This window comes from Catharus ustulatus, chromosome 2 (assembly GCF_009819885.2).
Source record: "Catharus ustulatus isolate bCatUst1 chromosome 2, bCatUst1.pri.v2, whole genome shotgun sequence".
Classification (NCBI taxonomy): domain Eukaryota; kingdom Metazoa; phylum Chordata; class Aves; order Passeriformes; family Turdidae; genus Catharus; species Catharus ustulatus.
In genome coordinates, this window is record NC_046222.1 from 100589918 (window position 1) to 100608676 (window position 18759).

Below are 18759 nucleotides of genomic sequence, written 5' to 3' on the forward strand. Positions count from 1 at the left end.
TTTGACCATGTCCACAAACAATTTTTAATGACTACTGAGTGTAAGTGAGCAAATACTTGCTTTTCAGAGGAAGCTTTTTATAAGATTGTCTGAGAACTCAACCCTTAACAGAAAGTGACAAGGAGAAAAGAAAAGAAATTATCTTAATAGCCCATTTGGGACTGAGTGCATATCAGAGATATAAGCTTGGACCACAGGGGAGAAACAGGAGATACTTGGCATTAATATTTGCAATATATTCTCATTGAAGTCCCAAAAATGCCTTCTAAAAATCCTGAGCACCAAAGCAATGTCAAGAAAAAACCAAACACTGAATATATTTTCAGTGATGTGATTAGTAGCAATATTTTGCATTCATACAGCAGTTTCAGACCTTAGGATGCTACATTCTGTCTCCTTTTCAAGCACAAAATGCATTGGTTTGCTTTACTTACTAGTAGCAGTAACAGGACAATATCAGGGTTATCACAGGCACAGGCTACATGCATTGATGTCCAGAAATCCTCATCTTGATGATTTACATTTACTCCTCTGTCAATTAGAATTTCTGCAGCAAATGCATTATCGTAGCGAGCACACTAGAAGAAGAAAAGAGCGGATTAGGGGTGGTTTTTTCTCAGTGTACAACTAAATTTATTACATACAACTTAAATTGTACAGATGACACACTGTAGTTAAGCTGCTGTGTTTGTAAGAAACTGCAGCTGAGGAATCTATAGAAATAATTGTGTGGAGATTTCCAATTCTATGTGTATGATTCACAGAATCCCCCATTTCGTTATGAAATCTGCTGAATCTACAATAAGGATGATGCTTTTTTCTGTTCAGTACTGTTATAGCCAATCAGAACACAGGCATCAGTGCATGATGATCACATCATGAGTGGTGCTAAGTATTTGCACACCCACACATACATATGTCCATGCATACATGAATCTCTCTGCCTTTTATACAGTTCAGGGCAATAATACACCCTTCTTCAGACCCCTCTTCTATTTCAAATCCACTAACTATACAGATTCCTGTTCAAGTCTCCCTACCAGATAAATACTCTGCACACTGAAGGTGTTACTGTGGGGTGCAGGGATGCACATGTGTGTGTATATATGCATGTACACGTGCACATTTCTATACCTTGGTCACAAGTCACGATTTTGGTAGAGAAGAAAAAAATGGCCTGGACATTTTTTGACCTTACTTCTTTGTCACATCTGTGTCTTCTTATGCAAAAGGTTATGGATAATTCCTTAAAAGACAATCAGGGCACCTCAGTTAAGACCCTAACTCTGGCCTCATACACAAGTGCAGGAACTCTTTAGAGAAGGATCCTATCTCTTTCCCCACAGGGAAGAGGTTATTTTAATCTGGCATGGAAGCCAGGATACTAAAGGAAGTGGGGAAGAAGGAAAAGTATGCAACTGGATTCAACTGAAGTCAAGATATAGCTGAGATCTTCAGCAGAATGCAGCAGCTGCACACACCACTGCAATCATAGATAACCCAGAAGATGAATATTAAATTCTATCAGGATAAAAAGCAGTCCTACCATAAAATACTTCTAAATATACTGACCATTAAATTACAGAACGGAAAATAAATTCTGATTTATTTTCTTTAGTTTGTGTAACCTATCTGGCAGTTCTAGTAACAGTTTTGTTTTGTTGAACCAGTATCAATCATTGTATCAGTACAATTTAAATTGAGCTGCTCTATGATGAAATTTAACAAATCAGAGGTAAGATACTATAGATAGCATATTCTAACCAACCAGTTCTAGAGATAACAGGTATCACTGAGCCATTTTGTGTATTAACAATAGACATAGAGCCTTTTGTGATTAGTTGCAGCTCAGATTTGTTGCTGTTCCTTGATTCTTGTTTAATAGGTTTTGTGAAACAACTGGACAAGCTCAGTTAAAGATCCAGAAAAAAAACTATGACACATATACTTTGTTATAAGGGTGGGGGTGGGAGATTGCCTGTGTGAATTGACCTGGCACCATGTGCTCCTTACTGTATGGGCAGCTCAGGCATGTACTCGCTTTTTATTGCACTTCTCTCATGGAACCTCAAGAGAGTTCAGTGAATACTCTTAAAGTTCCCATAGCTTGCCTAAATTCAACCATATTGGGATACTCTCTACAGAGACAAAACCAGAATCTTTACCAAGTGCCACATTTATTTTCTTTTTTTTTTTTTTTTTCAGAATTATATCACATTTTGGAAGTTAACAGATATGGAAAAGAAAACAGAATTATAGAATGAATTAGATTTTAAGAAGAATGTCAAGATACGTATATTTTCCATTCATTCTGACACCAAAAGATTTAGCCTGCAAGTGGAAAGCATAAACACTAACCTCTCCTTTGGACCCAGCAGCTTCACAGTTGTGAAGCTAATGTTTAGAATGGATCCGAGTGGGCTTTAAGAACATAACACAGGTACATGCTAAATTAATAGTTTCAATTCATGATGAAAAGTAAGTTTGGCTTATCTTCTTTCCCTGTATCATGATTCTCCTCTCCTGTCTGTACTGCTCTCAAATCAGGGTCAAATACCAATTTCATTTAATTCAGGTTTGTCTCTATCTCCAGTAGGATGAGCATTTGCTCTAAATCACTTATGAGTACTTACAAGTAACTGATTAAACTGAGGCAGTAGGTTACACATAGCTCCCTACTGCAAATTTCTTACTGCAGAATACTTCCCTTCCACTGGAAGCAGGTGTGCATGTGAAGCAGCAGGCACCAGTTGAGAGACACTGTTTGTGACAGTGAATTAGGGCATGATACAGATCAAGAAACCTAAAATGGCACAGTTCAACTGGAGATTGTATCTCTAGTTAAAAACTGTGCATCAGTTAAACTAGATAAAGCAGCTTAACATCCCTGAGGATTAATTTTTCTTTCATTTTAAAATACCTGACAGAAGTCAAATCATCCACACTGAAGATAATGATTGCCTCCCAGAGCTTTTGGCACGGAGTAAGATTTGGGATGCCTTTTGTTCAGGAACACCAAAGAAAACATCTCATTTGGACTGAATTTTTAAAAATGATTGAGCATCTTTGCAGCAGAGAAAGAGCTGGAGAAAAGATAATTCAAGAATGTCTCTCTTCCAAATCAGTACTGTGCTTTCCCCTTTGGCCTCTATTTCCTGAAGTCCCTTACCCAAATTAATTACATAACAGGAACACTATCTTGGAAGAGCATGGGTATGGGTGTGCTGGAGTCCAGTAATATTACAGAGGCTCTCTCATCAATAAATTACTGTATTTTGTATACATACTATGAGAAACATAATCCAGTTGTTCTAAAATGAAACACAGTCAGCAGACTTTTCATTACAGTAAATTCACGAATACAAGCCGCACTGACTATAAGCCGCATCTCTGGGTGTTGGCAAATATTTCGGTTTTTGTCCATAGATAAGCCGCACCCGAATGTAAGCCGCTCTGTCGTTCGCAGCGAGGACCCGCGTGCAATTAGTAACAGAACCGCGGGAGGGCGGGGTTTACTGGCTGAGCTAAGGCTGTGCAGGCTCGGCCCGCTAGGGGCCGCTGACGGGGCCAGGTGGTCCAGCCCGGTGCTGCAGCTCGGGGCCGGCCGCCGCTGCCACTGGGCTCGGTCACCCCGGGTCGGCGCTGCCCCGCAGTGGCAGGCAGGGACGGAGCTTCCCCCGCTCCTACGGCAGCGGCGGCGGGCGGGGACGGAGCTTTCCCGCGCCCGTGGCGCCGGCGGCGGGCAGGGACGGAGTTTCCCCGCTCCTGCCGCGGCGGCGGCGGGCGGGGACAAAGCACCCCGTCGGCTCCCCGAGCCGCGGCAATGGCTGCGCGGGGCTCCCGTCGGCTCCCCGGGCCGCAGCAATGGCGGCGCGGGCTTCCCCCCGCCTCCCCGTGCCGCGGCAATGGCGGCGCCGGCTTCCCCCCCCCTCCCCGGGCCGCAGCAATGGCGGCGTGGGCTTCCCCCCCCCTCCCCGGGCCGCAGTAGGGGCGGCCCGGGTCCCCCCTCTCCTCCCCGGGCCGCAGCAATGGCGGCGCCGGGCCCCCCCCGTCTCTCCCCTGGGCTGTGGCAGAGGAGGAAAGAGAGCTCTCCCGCCTCTCTCCCTGCCCCCCGTGCTGCCTACAGGGAGCCAGGCTCCACCCGCGGTGCAACAAAGTAGCGATTTGTAACAATTGCAAAATGCCGACTTTGCAGCTGCTCGGCTCAGCACTCTGGCAGGCACTTCTGAGGTTGTATTAGCCGCTCCTGATTATTAGCCGCATTTCCGGTTTAGGAGCAAAATCTTAGTCAAATTGGTGCGGCTTGTATTCGTGAAATTACTGTACTTTGTTGCAGACTGGCTCAAAGTGAGGGAGCAAAGTTGGATATGTCTGAAAATACTTTCACATTGAATAGACAGCACGTCTGTGACTGAAGCATCACAGACCAAAGCAAAGGATCGCAAGATGTAGGAATTATTTAGGAGTTTTGCCACTGGCTTCGGCAATGCCAAAATTCTACTCGTATGGTATTTTCTGTCTGCCTTTTATGTCCATACCTCATTTTTACTTTATTTTATACAAAACATTTTTCTTTTATCTTCTGTTACTCAATCTGAATTGCTATGCAAATAATGATAAACTAAATGCAGATAATGTGTTAAATATCCACATGTAGGAAACTGGGGCAAGAAAGTATCACAAAAACTAAAGGTAAAATGCTAAATCATGTTTTGAATTTTTTTTTTTAGGTTTTTTTTTCATATAAGACCTGCGAATCTTTGAACCATATAATTTTGTGTTTGGAATCAAGCAGTATTTCCTTTGCTCTTTCTTGCTGCACAGATAATTTCTAAATAAAACACTTCATTCTCCTTTGTTAGCTACCACTTATATGATACGTACCATCCTTTTGTAAGCAATTTGAAAATGACCATTTATTTTAAAAACATATTTGGACACAATCATAGCCATGGAAGAGCTCAGTACATTTAAACAAAAAAAAAAAAACAATCAAAATACCAAACCAACTTCTAAGCCTTTCTTCTTTGTTAATATTCCAAATCTGCTACTCACTATCCCACTATGTTTATCCACAGTCACAAACACTAATCTTCAATCACTCTTACCAGATGGAGCAAGGAGCCTCCTGAGGAAAGGAGCATGTGAGGGTCAGCACCATCCTTCAACAGCCGTAGCACTGAAAAGTCAAAGAAAAGAGCAACAAGAGTTAATATACCTAATATAACAGCAGTACACCTAATTCTGAACTGTTAATAGGCTGATTCTTAATCATCTTCATCAGTGGATTTAATATATTCAAACTTCATATGTAATTGCAAAACTGTCATGTCAGCATTTGCCATCTCCCCTGTTTTAACACACAACCTGTACAGCAAAAATCTTTCTAATGAATAATAAATATCAAGTACCAATATAAATATCAGTATCAAGGACTTTTCAAGTATACAGATGAGCATTCCAGTTTTGTACATACGAGAGGGGAGGGAAGTGTCAAAGTCACAATCACCTGATCAGTTCATTTGGGAATAAAATCGCAGTTAATTGGTGTTATTTTACTTTTCAAAGTTCCCATGAGATATATTGACTTTTTCAGTAAATATTTGAAACCAGTATTCATAACTGATATCACTTGAAATTAATCATCATACCAAAGCTAAGTGGTCTGCACTCAATATAACCTTTCCAGTGCATTGTCAGATCACTGATGCAGCATAATCTTTAAAACGATATTTGGAGCCACACTCCACTCCCAGTTACATGTATCAAACCCCTTTGAAATGAAAACAGGCTTGTAAGTGCAAGCAAAACCTCAACCCTTCACATTGGTGCTCACTCAAGTGTGAAAATTTTTCCCCCATGGTCTTTATTGCCTTTATAACCTTTTCACTCTGAATCGAAGCACTGACTGACTCATGGAAACAGTGCTCATTTCTTAGCAGAACTGCACAGTAGCAATGCCTGGCAGTACCTGGGGACTCCACACTAGCATTGCAACCCTGTCTTCATTATACTGGCAGGGAAAACCCTTTTAAAAGGTTTCTCTCCATGAGAATAGCCGCCAATAATGTTTCCTGAGTGGGAGTACAGGTGGTTCTGTCTTGAGCTTAATTCTTAGTTAAGATTCTGGATGGACTTGTGCTAACAACTGCAAGGAAATTTTAAGTTGTGAAATGGGTTCCACTGAGATGTCTGTCTTACAGAAGGGTCAGAGATTTCTCTCAAGGCTCTTCTGTGAATCTGTCAACAGACTCATGACCACCACTTCTTCCCTATCTCTACATTTCATGTATCTGTCTTCTTTCTCTCAAGGATGTATTGCAATTCCATTTCCACTGTACATTTAAACCTATTACAGCATTCAGACACAACCTATTTGAGAAGGATCACTTATCTTTTCAAATATTGTCAATTCATAGAAGCAATATCTTCTGAATGTGCTGAATTATTTTTGACCAGGTGCCCTACAAAAATGCCTCCTAAAAAGTGATATTTGGTTAAATAGTTGCAAGCCTGTAAAATTAGAGTGAAATCCTTGGTATCATCATTACTAAACACATCATATAGCAAAACCACACCGGTATAATGGACAAATATTTGCAATATTTAGGCAAATTCACTTAATTGTTTATCCTTTTTTAAACTCTGAAAAATCAAAGATCAACCAAAAGTACCAAATAATTTTTTACTTTATGGATAGTTCCATGGTACCTATTTCTCCTCACCAAAGGTCTTGCCTCATTTAATTTACATAACTGTAAAATACTTACGTGTTCTGGCAAATGCCACTTTGAAAGTTAGCCACTATTAGAAGTCCCTGTCATCCCCAGCACACTCACCAAAAGTAGAATGGGAACAATAGGTAACATAGAACAAGAAAACCTGCACAACACCTGCTAAGCAAGACGAAAAGCACAGAACCAGAGAAGGAAAGTGCAGAATTATTTAAAATACTTCACAATGTCAGGAGTAATGAATCAACAATAAATAGCAAACCATTTATTTCTGCTCTCTCAGAGCTACAAATCTCATATTGGAGAACACACTTGTCCTCATCCAGAGAGAGGCCACTAAAAATAGAGGTTCAGAACTAAGTTTTCCCTTTTTTAATACCTAAATTTCTGACCACATATGGAGATGTTCTCTCTACTTCAGGTTTAAAGTGAGTAAAATCCTCCTTCCTTAAACAGGCATGCAATTATATCAAGAGTTAATATTTCCAATGTTCCTATGTTAAGCCATTTCTTTAGTAGGGCAGAAAATATTATTTCCATATCACAGAAGATTTCTTAAGGTTCTGAAAATTTTGTTCTCCGTATCCCATCAGGATTTCACCTGAAGAAATTAACACTCCAAAGTGTTCCCTTCCCTCCATCTCCTGTTTTCCAGAGGGAAAAAAAAAAATTCACACATCATGTGGTGGCAGAGCAAGCACACTGTGCTTTGGTGGCAGAAGTCTGATATCACCAGGACTGATACGAAGCAGGATTCTCAGTTTGTGTTTCTACAAGATGGGATAAGACAGGTAAGGCATTAACTGAAGGAGTCTGTTCCCTTCCCCCATTCACAAAGGGACTTCCACACCTCTACCTCTGGCTGTCTCTGCATGTGGGAGCTGACTGTGATGGCACAAAAAAAATAACACTAGCAAAAACTAAATTTGGAATTTCTTATTGGGTCACTGAGATGAACTTAGTCATTATGAGCTTGGGATCACCAAAAGAGACTTTAGGAAAGGTCCTTCTATGCAAGGACAGAGGATGAAGACTTCTCTCTTTTGGCAGAAGTGGGGTCAGTGGATTGGGAAATTGCATTTCTAACAGTATTCCACATCTGGAGCGTAAAATAGCAACCAAGAGACAGAAAGAAACTCTAGCTACTCAGATCTAAAAAATATGGGCAATTTATTGGATATCTTCCTCCCACCAACCCCGCAAAGACTTGATGCTCACAGATAAGGTATGCAAAATAAAGTACAGTAATTTCATGACTATAAGGTGCACCCTTTTGACTAAAACTTCGGCTTGAAGCCGGAAGTGCACCTTATAGTCAAGTGTGCCTTATATAATGTACAAAGTTGTGACATTTTCCAAACTGGAAGTGAGAGCCACGGGGCTGGGGGGGGAAGGGCAGCGCCGCAGGAACGCCAAGTAGTGATGTGGGGGGTGGCCACAGGTGGCCCCAGGTGCCGAGAGTAGCGCTGGCAGGGAGGTGTTACTACTCTGTTACACGCATCACAGATCCTTGCTGCAAAAAAAAATAGTGCACCTTATAGTCCGGTGCGCCTTATACGATCTACAAAGTTGCGAAATTTGCCAGCTCCCGGAGGGTGCGCCTTATAGTCCGGTGCACTTTATGGTTGTGAAATTACTGTAACGCCTTTCTAGATCCATTTTGCAACTCCTTGCAGTTGAAACCAAAAAAAGACAGACCATTTCTAGATCTGAGTTTGGAATCCATTGGAATTAATTGGTTTGCCTTATTTTTTTTTTCTACCAGCAGAAATGTATATCAAGATTACAGCACAAAGAACTAATATTCTAACTCTGATCTTCAAGTAGAATATTAAATAATTGTTACCATAAACAAATTACTTGAGTCACATACAAAAACATTAGGGAATGTGGATAAAAGATCAGCAGCTTTGTTCTCTTTTTTTTGGGGTCTGGTGTCTTTTTCCTCATTATTGCATCCAGCTTGATCAGGGCTTCAGGAAATTCACTTCACGCAGACTACCAGGGCAAGATATGCAAACTCTCCTTTCAACTGGGCAAAAATCTGTGTCCTGAATCAGGATTATATGCTACATGCCTTTGCATCTAAAAACAAATTTTAAAAAGTTATTCCTTCCTTGAATGTATCCCCTCTGCAAAACACAATTTTAAAAAAAGTAAATCAAGAAAAGAAGATCACAGAAACAAATCCCCCTTCCTACTAGACAACTCACTTAGATAATTTACTTAAGACTTCACTAATCAGTAGAAAATATTCACCTGATGTCCATGTTTTCCTTTTGATAGAACTAGCACCTAGAAGTAGTTAGTAAATACTAGCTGCTGATACTAATTGGGGATTTAATGCCCTAATGAGGATAGAAAGGAAAATAAAATTCTATTCAAGAAATGCAAAATATCTCCTAATGCAATTTTAAGGACCCTTTCACAAGACTTTCTTTTAAAGCTTGTTTTTACTTGCAATCATTCATGTAAGAAAAGTTTACAGGAAAGATGAGACTAAAAATTGACTTAAAAATCAGGAAACTGACGCTTACCTGAAAAAAAAATACCAGCCCCAAAGTAAAAAACTTCCAGCAAACACTGAAGCCCTTCCTGTCCATCCATTCACTGATATCTTTTAGATTTGACACACAGAATTATTGACCTCTTGGAATAGAATTTCATATTTAATAAAGGTGTTTTAGAAAGCACTAGATGCATTGAAGTCTCATCAGAAAAGAAAGGTAATAGTCAACAGAGCTTTTCATGCATCCTTGATGTTGCAATTTTAATCAAATTATTCCAGAGAGCTGAATACCTTTTCACTTTCCATTGATTGTATTGACTAAATCACAACTAATAATATAGCTTTATAATGCAGTACAGCCATTATTGCTGTGCCTGTTACCAGGCACAGGTCTTGTACTAACTTTGCTTGTGTAACTGGACTATATGGCTTTACTTTTTCTGGACTAGTCTTGGTTTGCTTTGAGTTTTTAGTTATTATAGCAACTGGCTGATGACAAGGTGACAATTACCTAGCACAGTTTTGTTTAGCTCTGTGTAACTGTGGTGCATAACGCATTAAGGATTATGATACATATGGCAACAACTAGCACTTACATTGCCCTGTGGTTATAATCTAGCTACACTAGCATCCAGAGCTATCTGTGACCTCGCTGCAGACAAAAGGAGTACTGATCTGAAGTCGCAGCAGAACCTGAAAGGTGAATTCAGAGGGCCCAGGGCTATCAGTAACTCACCAGGGATCTGCCACTGATGGCAACGCAAATTTAGGTCCTGGGCAATGATGCATTCACAGCAAACTCAGTTTTAGTAGTAAGAGAACAAATTAAAAAAAGATATCTAACATATGTAAAACCTAACATTTGGTCATCTACTGTGCTGTATATAGAGTGCTAGTGTATGCTCCTAATAACTGTTCCTCTGGGGAATAGCAACGAGCAAGTGTAAACTTTGTTCCTGTTAACATCTATTTCTGGTCTCTTTAGTTTAGCAGGAATAACTCCAGTTGGAAGGCTTTATTTGTTCATGATGTGCATAAACATTACTTACTGCTGCAGAAGCACAGCTAAAACCCTGCTGGATTCTGGAATGGATTATCACAGTCTCCTCCTATCCCAGGCTTCATGTTTTTGTCACTTGGAATATGGCAAAGTTAGTTTCCCAACTAGACTAAGGATCAGGGAACATGGCACTGAGTAATGAGTATGAATAGGAAAAATGGTAGCCATCACTTTCCACCAATAGCTGAAAGCAGTTCGGGCATGAACTGACCATAAAATTGAATCACAGTAGAAGTAATACTGAAAGATGTGTAATAGCATCCTTCCACCCCTTCCACTTCCAACAGTGAAGAGTTATGTTTTTCCTATTAGTTCCTCCGCAGTCAGATATATTGTCCACCACTGGCATCTTAAACTCGGTACAGATTAATAACTTAGAATTCTCTCCTCAGTCATACCTCTTCAGTTCTCTTTTCTCATTCCTCAGCAGTCACTCCATGTTGCAGTTAATGTGTCAAGATGGACACAACTGATATCCCCCCAGTCCTTTATTCTCAAACTCTACATGCCTTCTTTCACAGACCTCTCTCTCATGCAACTCTGACTCCTCTTTCACAGGCAACTTCACACAGTACTGATTCCTTCTCTTACAGCTCCACACAACACTGGCTCCCTCTTTCCCTCCGCATGATTGGCTAACCCAAGCTGTCCCTTTCCCAGCCACCCAACCCTGACTGTCCCTCACACATTTTCTCACCAAATCTGCCCCTTACACAACCACATGTCCCTTACCTCCTCACAGCACAGCAGCAGTCACCTGTTCTTACTCCAGCACCGTCTCACCCTCATCCTCCAACTCAAACTACTAGTAGCTTGCTAACCCATTCTTTTATATCCCCCCAAACTGATTGGGTAGGCACAGGTGTTTCCAGTCCTTGGTAATCAGTACAGCTGCAAGTCATTGGGAAAGATTCCTTCCTGCACTATCCTTTCAGCCTAGCTCTCCACAACTCCATACCTTTCAGTTTGTACCAAAGATGTTTAGGAGAAACCTGCTACACAATTTAGCTGCATTGAGAATAGATGAATTCTAGTCTCTGGTAATTTCCTAATCAGAAAATCAAATGAAATAATGCAAAATATCATAAATGTTTGGTTAATGTAGTCTTAGAAAAAATTTTACATCATGCCTTTGCTATGAGTAGTTAAAAATCAAATTTTAAAATCCAAGTACCAGTGCTGGTAATTTAATCACTCTTTTAAGACGTCTTGTTTACCTAACAAAGACATTTGCTGCAGCAATACTGTTGCTATTACTATCCCACTATTCCTAGTGCAATGGCTCAGGCTTTCCTTCAGAGCAAGCTCATCGGCTGACAGTGTTTATTCAGAGCAGCCACACCCTTAAGAGCTTTGCAAACAACTGATTTGTAATCCCACTGCTTTTTGCAAAAAATATTTCCAGAGTTCATTGGCAATCGCTGTCTGACTTGTTCAGATCTCCTCAGTTTTAGGGGAACTTTTGGAAATAAATTCCCGTCTTTGCTGCACAAAGATTACATAAACAAAATATGCATGTTTGTAGTGGTAAGTATGCCATTCACAGACTTCAGAAATGAAGAGAGGGAGATTACTCTTTCCATACTGGTTGAATTGGAGAGTGTTAGTGTTGCATATCCAAGCTATAGTGCCCACTGCTTGAACAGAGCACTGATAAGGACAGGACTGACATTTCCATTCTCCTTGTCAGAGTTCCCACAGTTTATAGGTTTTTTTTTCAGGTAACCAAGAGTCATAATACCACAATCCCAAAGCAACTGGGTCATTGATTCTCTTCTGAAGTTAAAAGTGTGATGTGAAATATCAGGCTGATTTCTGTGCTCCATTGGACACAAACAAAGATACCAATAAGACAGACTGACAGAGGTAGTCCTACAGCCCCACTCAGCACCTCTCCCAGCTCTGATGCTGGAAGATCAAAATACACAGTAGTTTGTTCCCATACTCTATTTGTGGAGAAATCAGCCAGACCCCAGCCTTGGAAACAGCTGAGGGGCTTGATCACTCAGCGTGGGAGCAACCTTCAAGCAGCACAGGTAAGCATGTGACAAGATAATTCCCTTTCTTTGTGCCTAGTCTTGCACTGCTTTCCTACCATGCCTGGTGCCATCAAGGGTTGTGTGTCCACGCCTGGGCACTCAGCAGCCCTGACAGCTTCCTGCTATGTGCTGTCATGCTGCAGGTTGAGGGCACAGCCCTCCTGTTACCTGAGGAACCTTGAACTGGAAAACCACATGGAAAATAATGGTTATGTCTCTGAGCCACAGCTCACTAAGTCAAACTCCAGTGAGATCCATGAGGAGAGTCACAGGTCTCTGATGGGACAGACATCTCTATCGTTGTAGAAACAGCCAGAATAATTTATGAGTTAGGGACTACAGTTATTCAAGAACTGCTACATTTAAAGCTTTTCCTTCAGGCAAATTCCCCCTCTTTCATTCCTGTGTACATTAAATATAATGTAGTCTGTCTCCACTGGAAAATATTAAGTCCACAATCCCAATGGCTTAAAAAATCCTTGTGTGTGCCTCTTACAATGTCCAAGCAGGGACAAATTAACCTATCTCCTTACATAAAAGTGACAATGAGCAGCATTCAGCAGTAACACGCCTGAGTTAGGTTGTGATGTGGAAGGAAAAACAGTGGTGTAAACCAGTAATTTTGAGAAGACTGGAGGTATCCATTCAGTTCTATGGCCCAAAGACATGGCTGCAAGGGGCACACCAAGGATGAAAAAGCAATCATGATGACCTGTGGTTTTCCCTCCATGTAGAGCTTTGGCCAGGCCAGAGGGTGAGAAGTGTTGTGGTAAGGTCTTAGTTACTAAAACGTTGTGATTTTATCTCACTGCACCTACAACCTGTGAATACAACAGAGGTGTTGCTATAATCATTCAACACCACCTTACAAAATAACACATGCTTAGCTAAAAATACTGGGTCTATCATCACAGCTAATAAGACAGTCACGGTTTTGCCAGCATAGCTACTGCTGAGAACAAAACAGCTATGTCAACAAAAACTGGTATCACAGACCTGACTGAATCCAAAATGTCTGTTAATGAGACAAAATTACAATAAAACAAAGCTTTGTAACATTTACTGGAAGTTGAAGGCTCCAAACTTAACCTTAGGGGAAAGTAGATGATCATACAGTAAACTTAAAAATAGCTTTTCTTAAAACTTTCACTTCCAGCTAGTTAATCAGATTTATTTATTTCAAGGTTAAGAAACAGAAAAAAAAAATAAGCATCTAGGTCATATATTTCATTTGTTACACATATTTTATGTCTGCCATATATAGATTTTCCTGCAGTTCCTGAAAAATATTACTAAAACCAATAAGAATTTTATCATCAGGCTACAGTCAAGTATTGCAAAAGCTCATAATCCACTAGATTCACCTTAGAGATACATTAGAGAAAGCTCTTTAAATTACCAGTACAAGTTTTAGGCCAACTTTTCAGCAACCTGAAACTTTTCAGAAACACCTGACTATACATTCAAATGTACAATAAATAAAACGCTCAGATCCTATGGCATTTTACTAAACAAATTTATTTCAGAATTTGCAAATTTCCAGTCCTATGGTCACTAAATGATAAACACTAAAACACACATCAGCAAAATAAGTCATTCTGTGGTCAGTACCTTAATTTGAAAACCACTGTCATACTGATGTCTTGGATTTTAGCGTTTATATTTTTCAGATTCTCTGATGCTTAGTGTGTAAGTCTGAAACTTCGTATTAGGTGTTAGTAAGTTCTCTTCACAGATTAGTTAGACAAAACAATCCCTTCCTAGCTAGAGAATCAAGGACAAGTGGTGCCCAAAAAGCAGAAACAACGGTGAGGGAATGGGGCAAGCTGGGGACTGCGACTTCATAGCCTGAAGCTGTGGTTGGACAATCGACCCCAATATGTGGATGAACCAAAACTTACAAAAGTGTAAAAACTCGTGACCAGGATCCATCTGGGATTTGATTTGGGTGTAGCCCTGGCCAAAGTCTTGCACTGCCCAAAGTGCATAATTTCAATAAATACCTATTTTATTCCTTTGGCTCTGCTTAGTCTCTGTTTCAGGTCAGCCTTTCCAGGCATCAATATCCATGCTTTTCCTCAATTGTAAGTTACAGAATTTGCATACAAAACAAATTTTCATCTGAACAGACTATACACCCCCTCTGTTTCACCAACATTTATGTTGATCCTGTGCCAACGTTACTTAATCGGCATAAATCAAATTACTGCTGACTTATATTCTTATGAAGCAAGAGTCAGTCCCTCTAACTCCCACAACATGCAGAGCAAGTTTATTCCAGCTGGCTTAGAAGCCTTGTAAGCAACTAATTAGGATTGGTATTAGAGATCTTCAAGGATAGCAAACTACTATCCTCCTCAGCAGCTGCTAAATGGTACCAATTACCAGCTGCAGACCGCTGGTTGCCAGATCCCTTAGGTCTGCTGGAATTCCCAGGGTGTGCAGTGCACTAGGAAGCGAACTTAAACCAGGCAGTATAGAACAAACTAGGGGCTTTACTGATCCATGTATTTATCTAAAATACTTGTGTGTGTGACATATGAGTGACCAAAACTATGAAGAAAATGTGTAGCACCAGGAATATCTCATCATTTGACATGTGGCTCAGGCACCACCTTTCACAGCGTGTGATTTGTGACAATTTACGTTGTCAAAAACAGAGCTGCTTCCCTGTTGCTCATACATTCACTCACACACTCCTGCCCTCATCTTTGCACAGCAGTGCCACATGTCACACTGCCATGAGCTGGGATGGAGAGCTAAACCAGCTGAAAACCAACCATAGAAAGGCAGTTTTCAGATGGCTCATCTCCCTGCCTCATTCCAAAATGAGTATAAAGATGGGAGGACAAAAGGGTGAAACAGAAGCAGAGTCAGAAAGGAGAGCAACCAATGGCAGCCTCAATTTTAGCTTAGCTTTAAACTGTGTTAGAAACACCCTTTTAAAGTGTCATTTGGTATTAGAAGTATCCCTAGGGAACTATTAAGTCAATGTTTCTGAATGTTTCCTTTCTTTCTCTGCATCAGCCTCAGCAGCTGTGCAACAGGAGGGTGAATTGGTTCAGAGGTGACAATTGGTTCAGAGGTGACACAGAATTTAGCTCTTGATTCTAGGGGTGGTGCACATTCTTTTGGATCAGTTTGCTGAACTGACTTACTCTGCAGCTGCATGATTTCTAAATCTGATACAAAGAGCCTGCAGTAAAAACAGTTGTAGGAACAGCATCCTAAAATCATGAATGAAATTTTCTGAATAAGAGAATATAGCATTGACATAACATCCAGCTGGGGCAATGGGACAGGCCCTGGCAGCCTAACCCTGTCCAGCTGCCCTGGGGTGGCCCCCATGCTCCCAGTGGCCCACAGAGCAGCTGGCCCTCGTGGTGCCCTTACAGCATTTACCTGGATTTAATTAATTTTAAACAAACTATCACCTCCAGAAGGATTTCCTGTCCCTTCCATAGGTTTCACGGGATCAGGGTCAAGTCTCTGTAGTTCTACTTGGCACATTGCATGTCCACATAATGAAGTTCTTCTGACTAAAATCCTATTTATCTATGTATGTAACTTTACAGCACATTAAAACTGGCGTGCTGTGAAACACTTTGTGGTTGAGACACATCATGCTGTATGATAAACCCTGAACTATTAGCACACATCAGACTACTGATACCAGCATCCTCTGTCAGACATCTCAGAGGTGGTTAAGAGATGTGAAGAGCCATGGAGAAACCCCATGAACAAATGAAATAATTCCCCACTTCACTTTTAAAGAGCTTTAAGACAGACAGAGAGAAATTGTATTTTGGTGTATTCCAGTCACAGATTTTTCAAAATATCAGCATTCAGTCACAGTCTTTTACAGTTTGTCAAAACCAACCAAGAATAACATATTAAACTTCTTAACAGATCTTTTCTATTTCACAATGCACACCCTCACCTCAATTTCTTTTTCTTTTCCTAACACAATTCAAAAGTTTGCAAAGACTTACAAATCCTTGCACATATGGACAGAATGACACCTCTTATTGGAGGTGATGGAATAGGATTTGTTTTCTTTGTTAACTCAGAGATGGAATCACCACATCCAGAAAATTGAGCTTCTGGAGAGGCAGTGTGAAGCCCCTCCTACTCTGCTAAGAATTTGTGACTGAGAAACTGGTTCAAGAGGTCTAAAGAGATTATCTGTCCAGTTTGGTCATGATAACTGCAGGAAAGCAGCATATGGGGCCCTGTCATGAGTCTCCCATATAAACATGAATATAGAAAGCATGCATGCTGCACAAATGCTTCAGATTGGGTAAACTCGTCATGTATTACCTTGCAATTCTTTTTAGCACTTACTGCACTGGTTGCAAAATGATGGCTACCAAGTCCTTCTATTAACCTGTGCACTACATAAAACAGATATGAATATCTTCATATATGGGCTAGGTGAAAGACTTGTGCCACAAATCTTCAGAGAAAATAACTATGCCTGTGCACCTAGCTCATAGATGTTTTTATTTCTCATTACTTGTTTTCCAGAATTTGATTTGGCTGAATTGCTGCATTCTTGAAATGAATTATATTTTCCCTAAAGGTATTTCAAGCAGGTTTTACCCACTGATGTCCAAGTCTTTTTCAGTCTTTTCTAATTTTCACCTCTTTGAAGGTGATATGAAGGGTCTGACAGTTATAGCTAGAACTTCTCTCACATGTTGGCTCCCAAACTCCCAGTCTGCAAGGAATTCTTCCACACTTGGCAAAGGGCAAACTTGTCACATTTCATAATATAACACAACTTTTTTAGTCCTTGTTAATTTTTGAAAAGGGGGCCCAAATACTGACTTTTACACTTGCCTGCTCTGTATTCTTTGTGCGGACTAGGAGTCTTCTGTCAGTTGTGACTACAACAAAGGTGCACCCAAAAGACAACTGTTAAGTGCCCTAATAACAGTAATAAGGGTCATGTTTTAACTGAATTCGTTTTAATATGTTCTGGAATCTTTATTAGTGTCCCTGATAACTGATGGGTGGCCTGGAGTTCCAGCAAGGAAAGAATATTTCCCACAGAGAAGTCCAGACAGGAGACAATCTCTTCCAGTCAAGGCTGCTCTGACTGCACAAGTGCAGCCTCCTGGAAATCATCCTGCTCCCACTCACATCCTACACCTGTTTCTGGAGGCTTCCAACTCCAGTGCATTCTGGCTAACACCTTCATTCTGGCTAACACCAGTTACAGTAACAACCACCACTACCAATATGCCAACAACAAAAACAGTTGAAAAATAAGCAATGAACATGTTATCACCCCAAGGACAACAGATCGTGTGTATAAAGCCAGCACAGAAGGAAAGAGCTATCAAACTTGAAAACTGTGAGTGACACTTAAAACACCTCAGAATAAGCAAAGGAAAACACCTCCATGTATCTGCTTTGAGATAAGGCTGTCACACTTGGGCAGCTGAAGACTGCAGCAATGCAGACTTCATTTGATTTCGAAGCTCAGTATGAAATGCAAAAGAAGCATACGGGCCACAGGGGACTGAAATGACATTTATAACAGCTCATCTGAAAGGAACGTGCAACCAAAGAGAGAAACTTGAAGAACAAACAGCTCTGCATTCAATATCACCAAGCTTACAGACAGCTAAATCTGCATACCAATCTTATGCAAGGAGAACCTACATGGGATTACCAGTGAAGCATTTGAGGATCTGGGGAACATAGGATGTGATTTATGACAGACCCTCTGCCTCCTCTTCTCTGATATCAGTCAGGCACTGGAATAGCAAAATTACTATGCCAAAACTGGAGAAAACAACACAAAGCAAATTTTGCTTTATTTATGTTTTACTTCATTTTTAACAAGTATGGGTTGCTACAGTGTGAACTGGAGTTATAAGCCAGCATGCAGAGGACAAAATTACACTCATACAGTACCTGGTATAATCACTTCTGTTCTATAGTTTGTGGAAAGAAAAAAGACTGACATAAAAGCTGACAGTTTAATTCGGCTTTGAAGCAGTTGCTCTCCACAGGAATTTCTCTGCTTTTTTAGTCTGCTCTTGCACTACAATAATAAGACCTGCCTTAGTTCAATATCCAAGTCATCTCACTCCTCTACAAAGTCAGCATGATGCTGGGCTATTGGACCTTCTGAGGTCTTTCTAGCCAGACTGATCTTTTAACTCTGTGAATTCAGTCTTGATGTCAGCAAGACAAAGGAGCAACCAACATCATCTAACAGAAAAGGACCTCTCAATTCTGAGTCATAGCAATGGTTCCATGTTCATACAGAGCCACATGGTATGTGTGGGCTACAACTACAGAGCCTCAAACTTCCCCAGTGATACCCAACACCACATGCTCTCATTTGCTCAAACAGTACATCTGACAGGCAGCTGGTACATACATCTGGTAAATCAGGGAGAA

At 40.7% G+C, this 18759-nt stretch overlaps 1 protein-coding gene across 4 annotated transcripts in view; it reads right to left on the minus strand.

The window, feature by feature from the left end:
• MYO16 (myosin XVI) overlaps window positions 1-18759 on the minus strand; it is a 374829-nt gene that overhangs the window by 243951 nt on the left and 112119 nt on the right. For all 4 annotated transcript variants that reach the window (XM_033052141.2, XM_033052140.1, XM_033052142.1 and 1 more), the window contains exons 3-4: window positions 5109-5179; window positions 435-578 (exon numbers count right to left, since the gene is read on the minus strand). In XM_033052141.2, the coding sequence (XP_032908032.1) occupies window positions 435-578; window positions 5109-5179 (215 nt within the window). The remainder of the gene's footprint in view (window positions 1-434; window positions 579-5108; window positions 5180-18759) is intronic.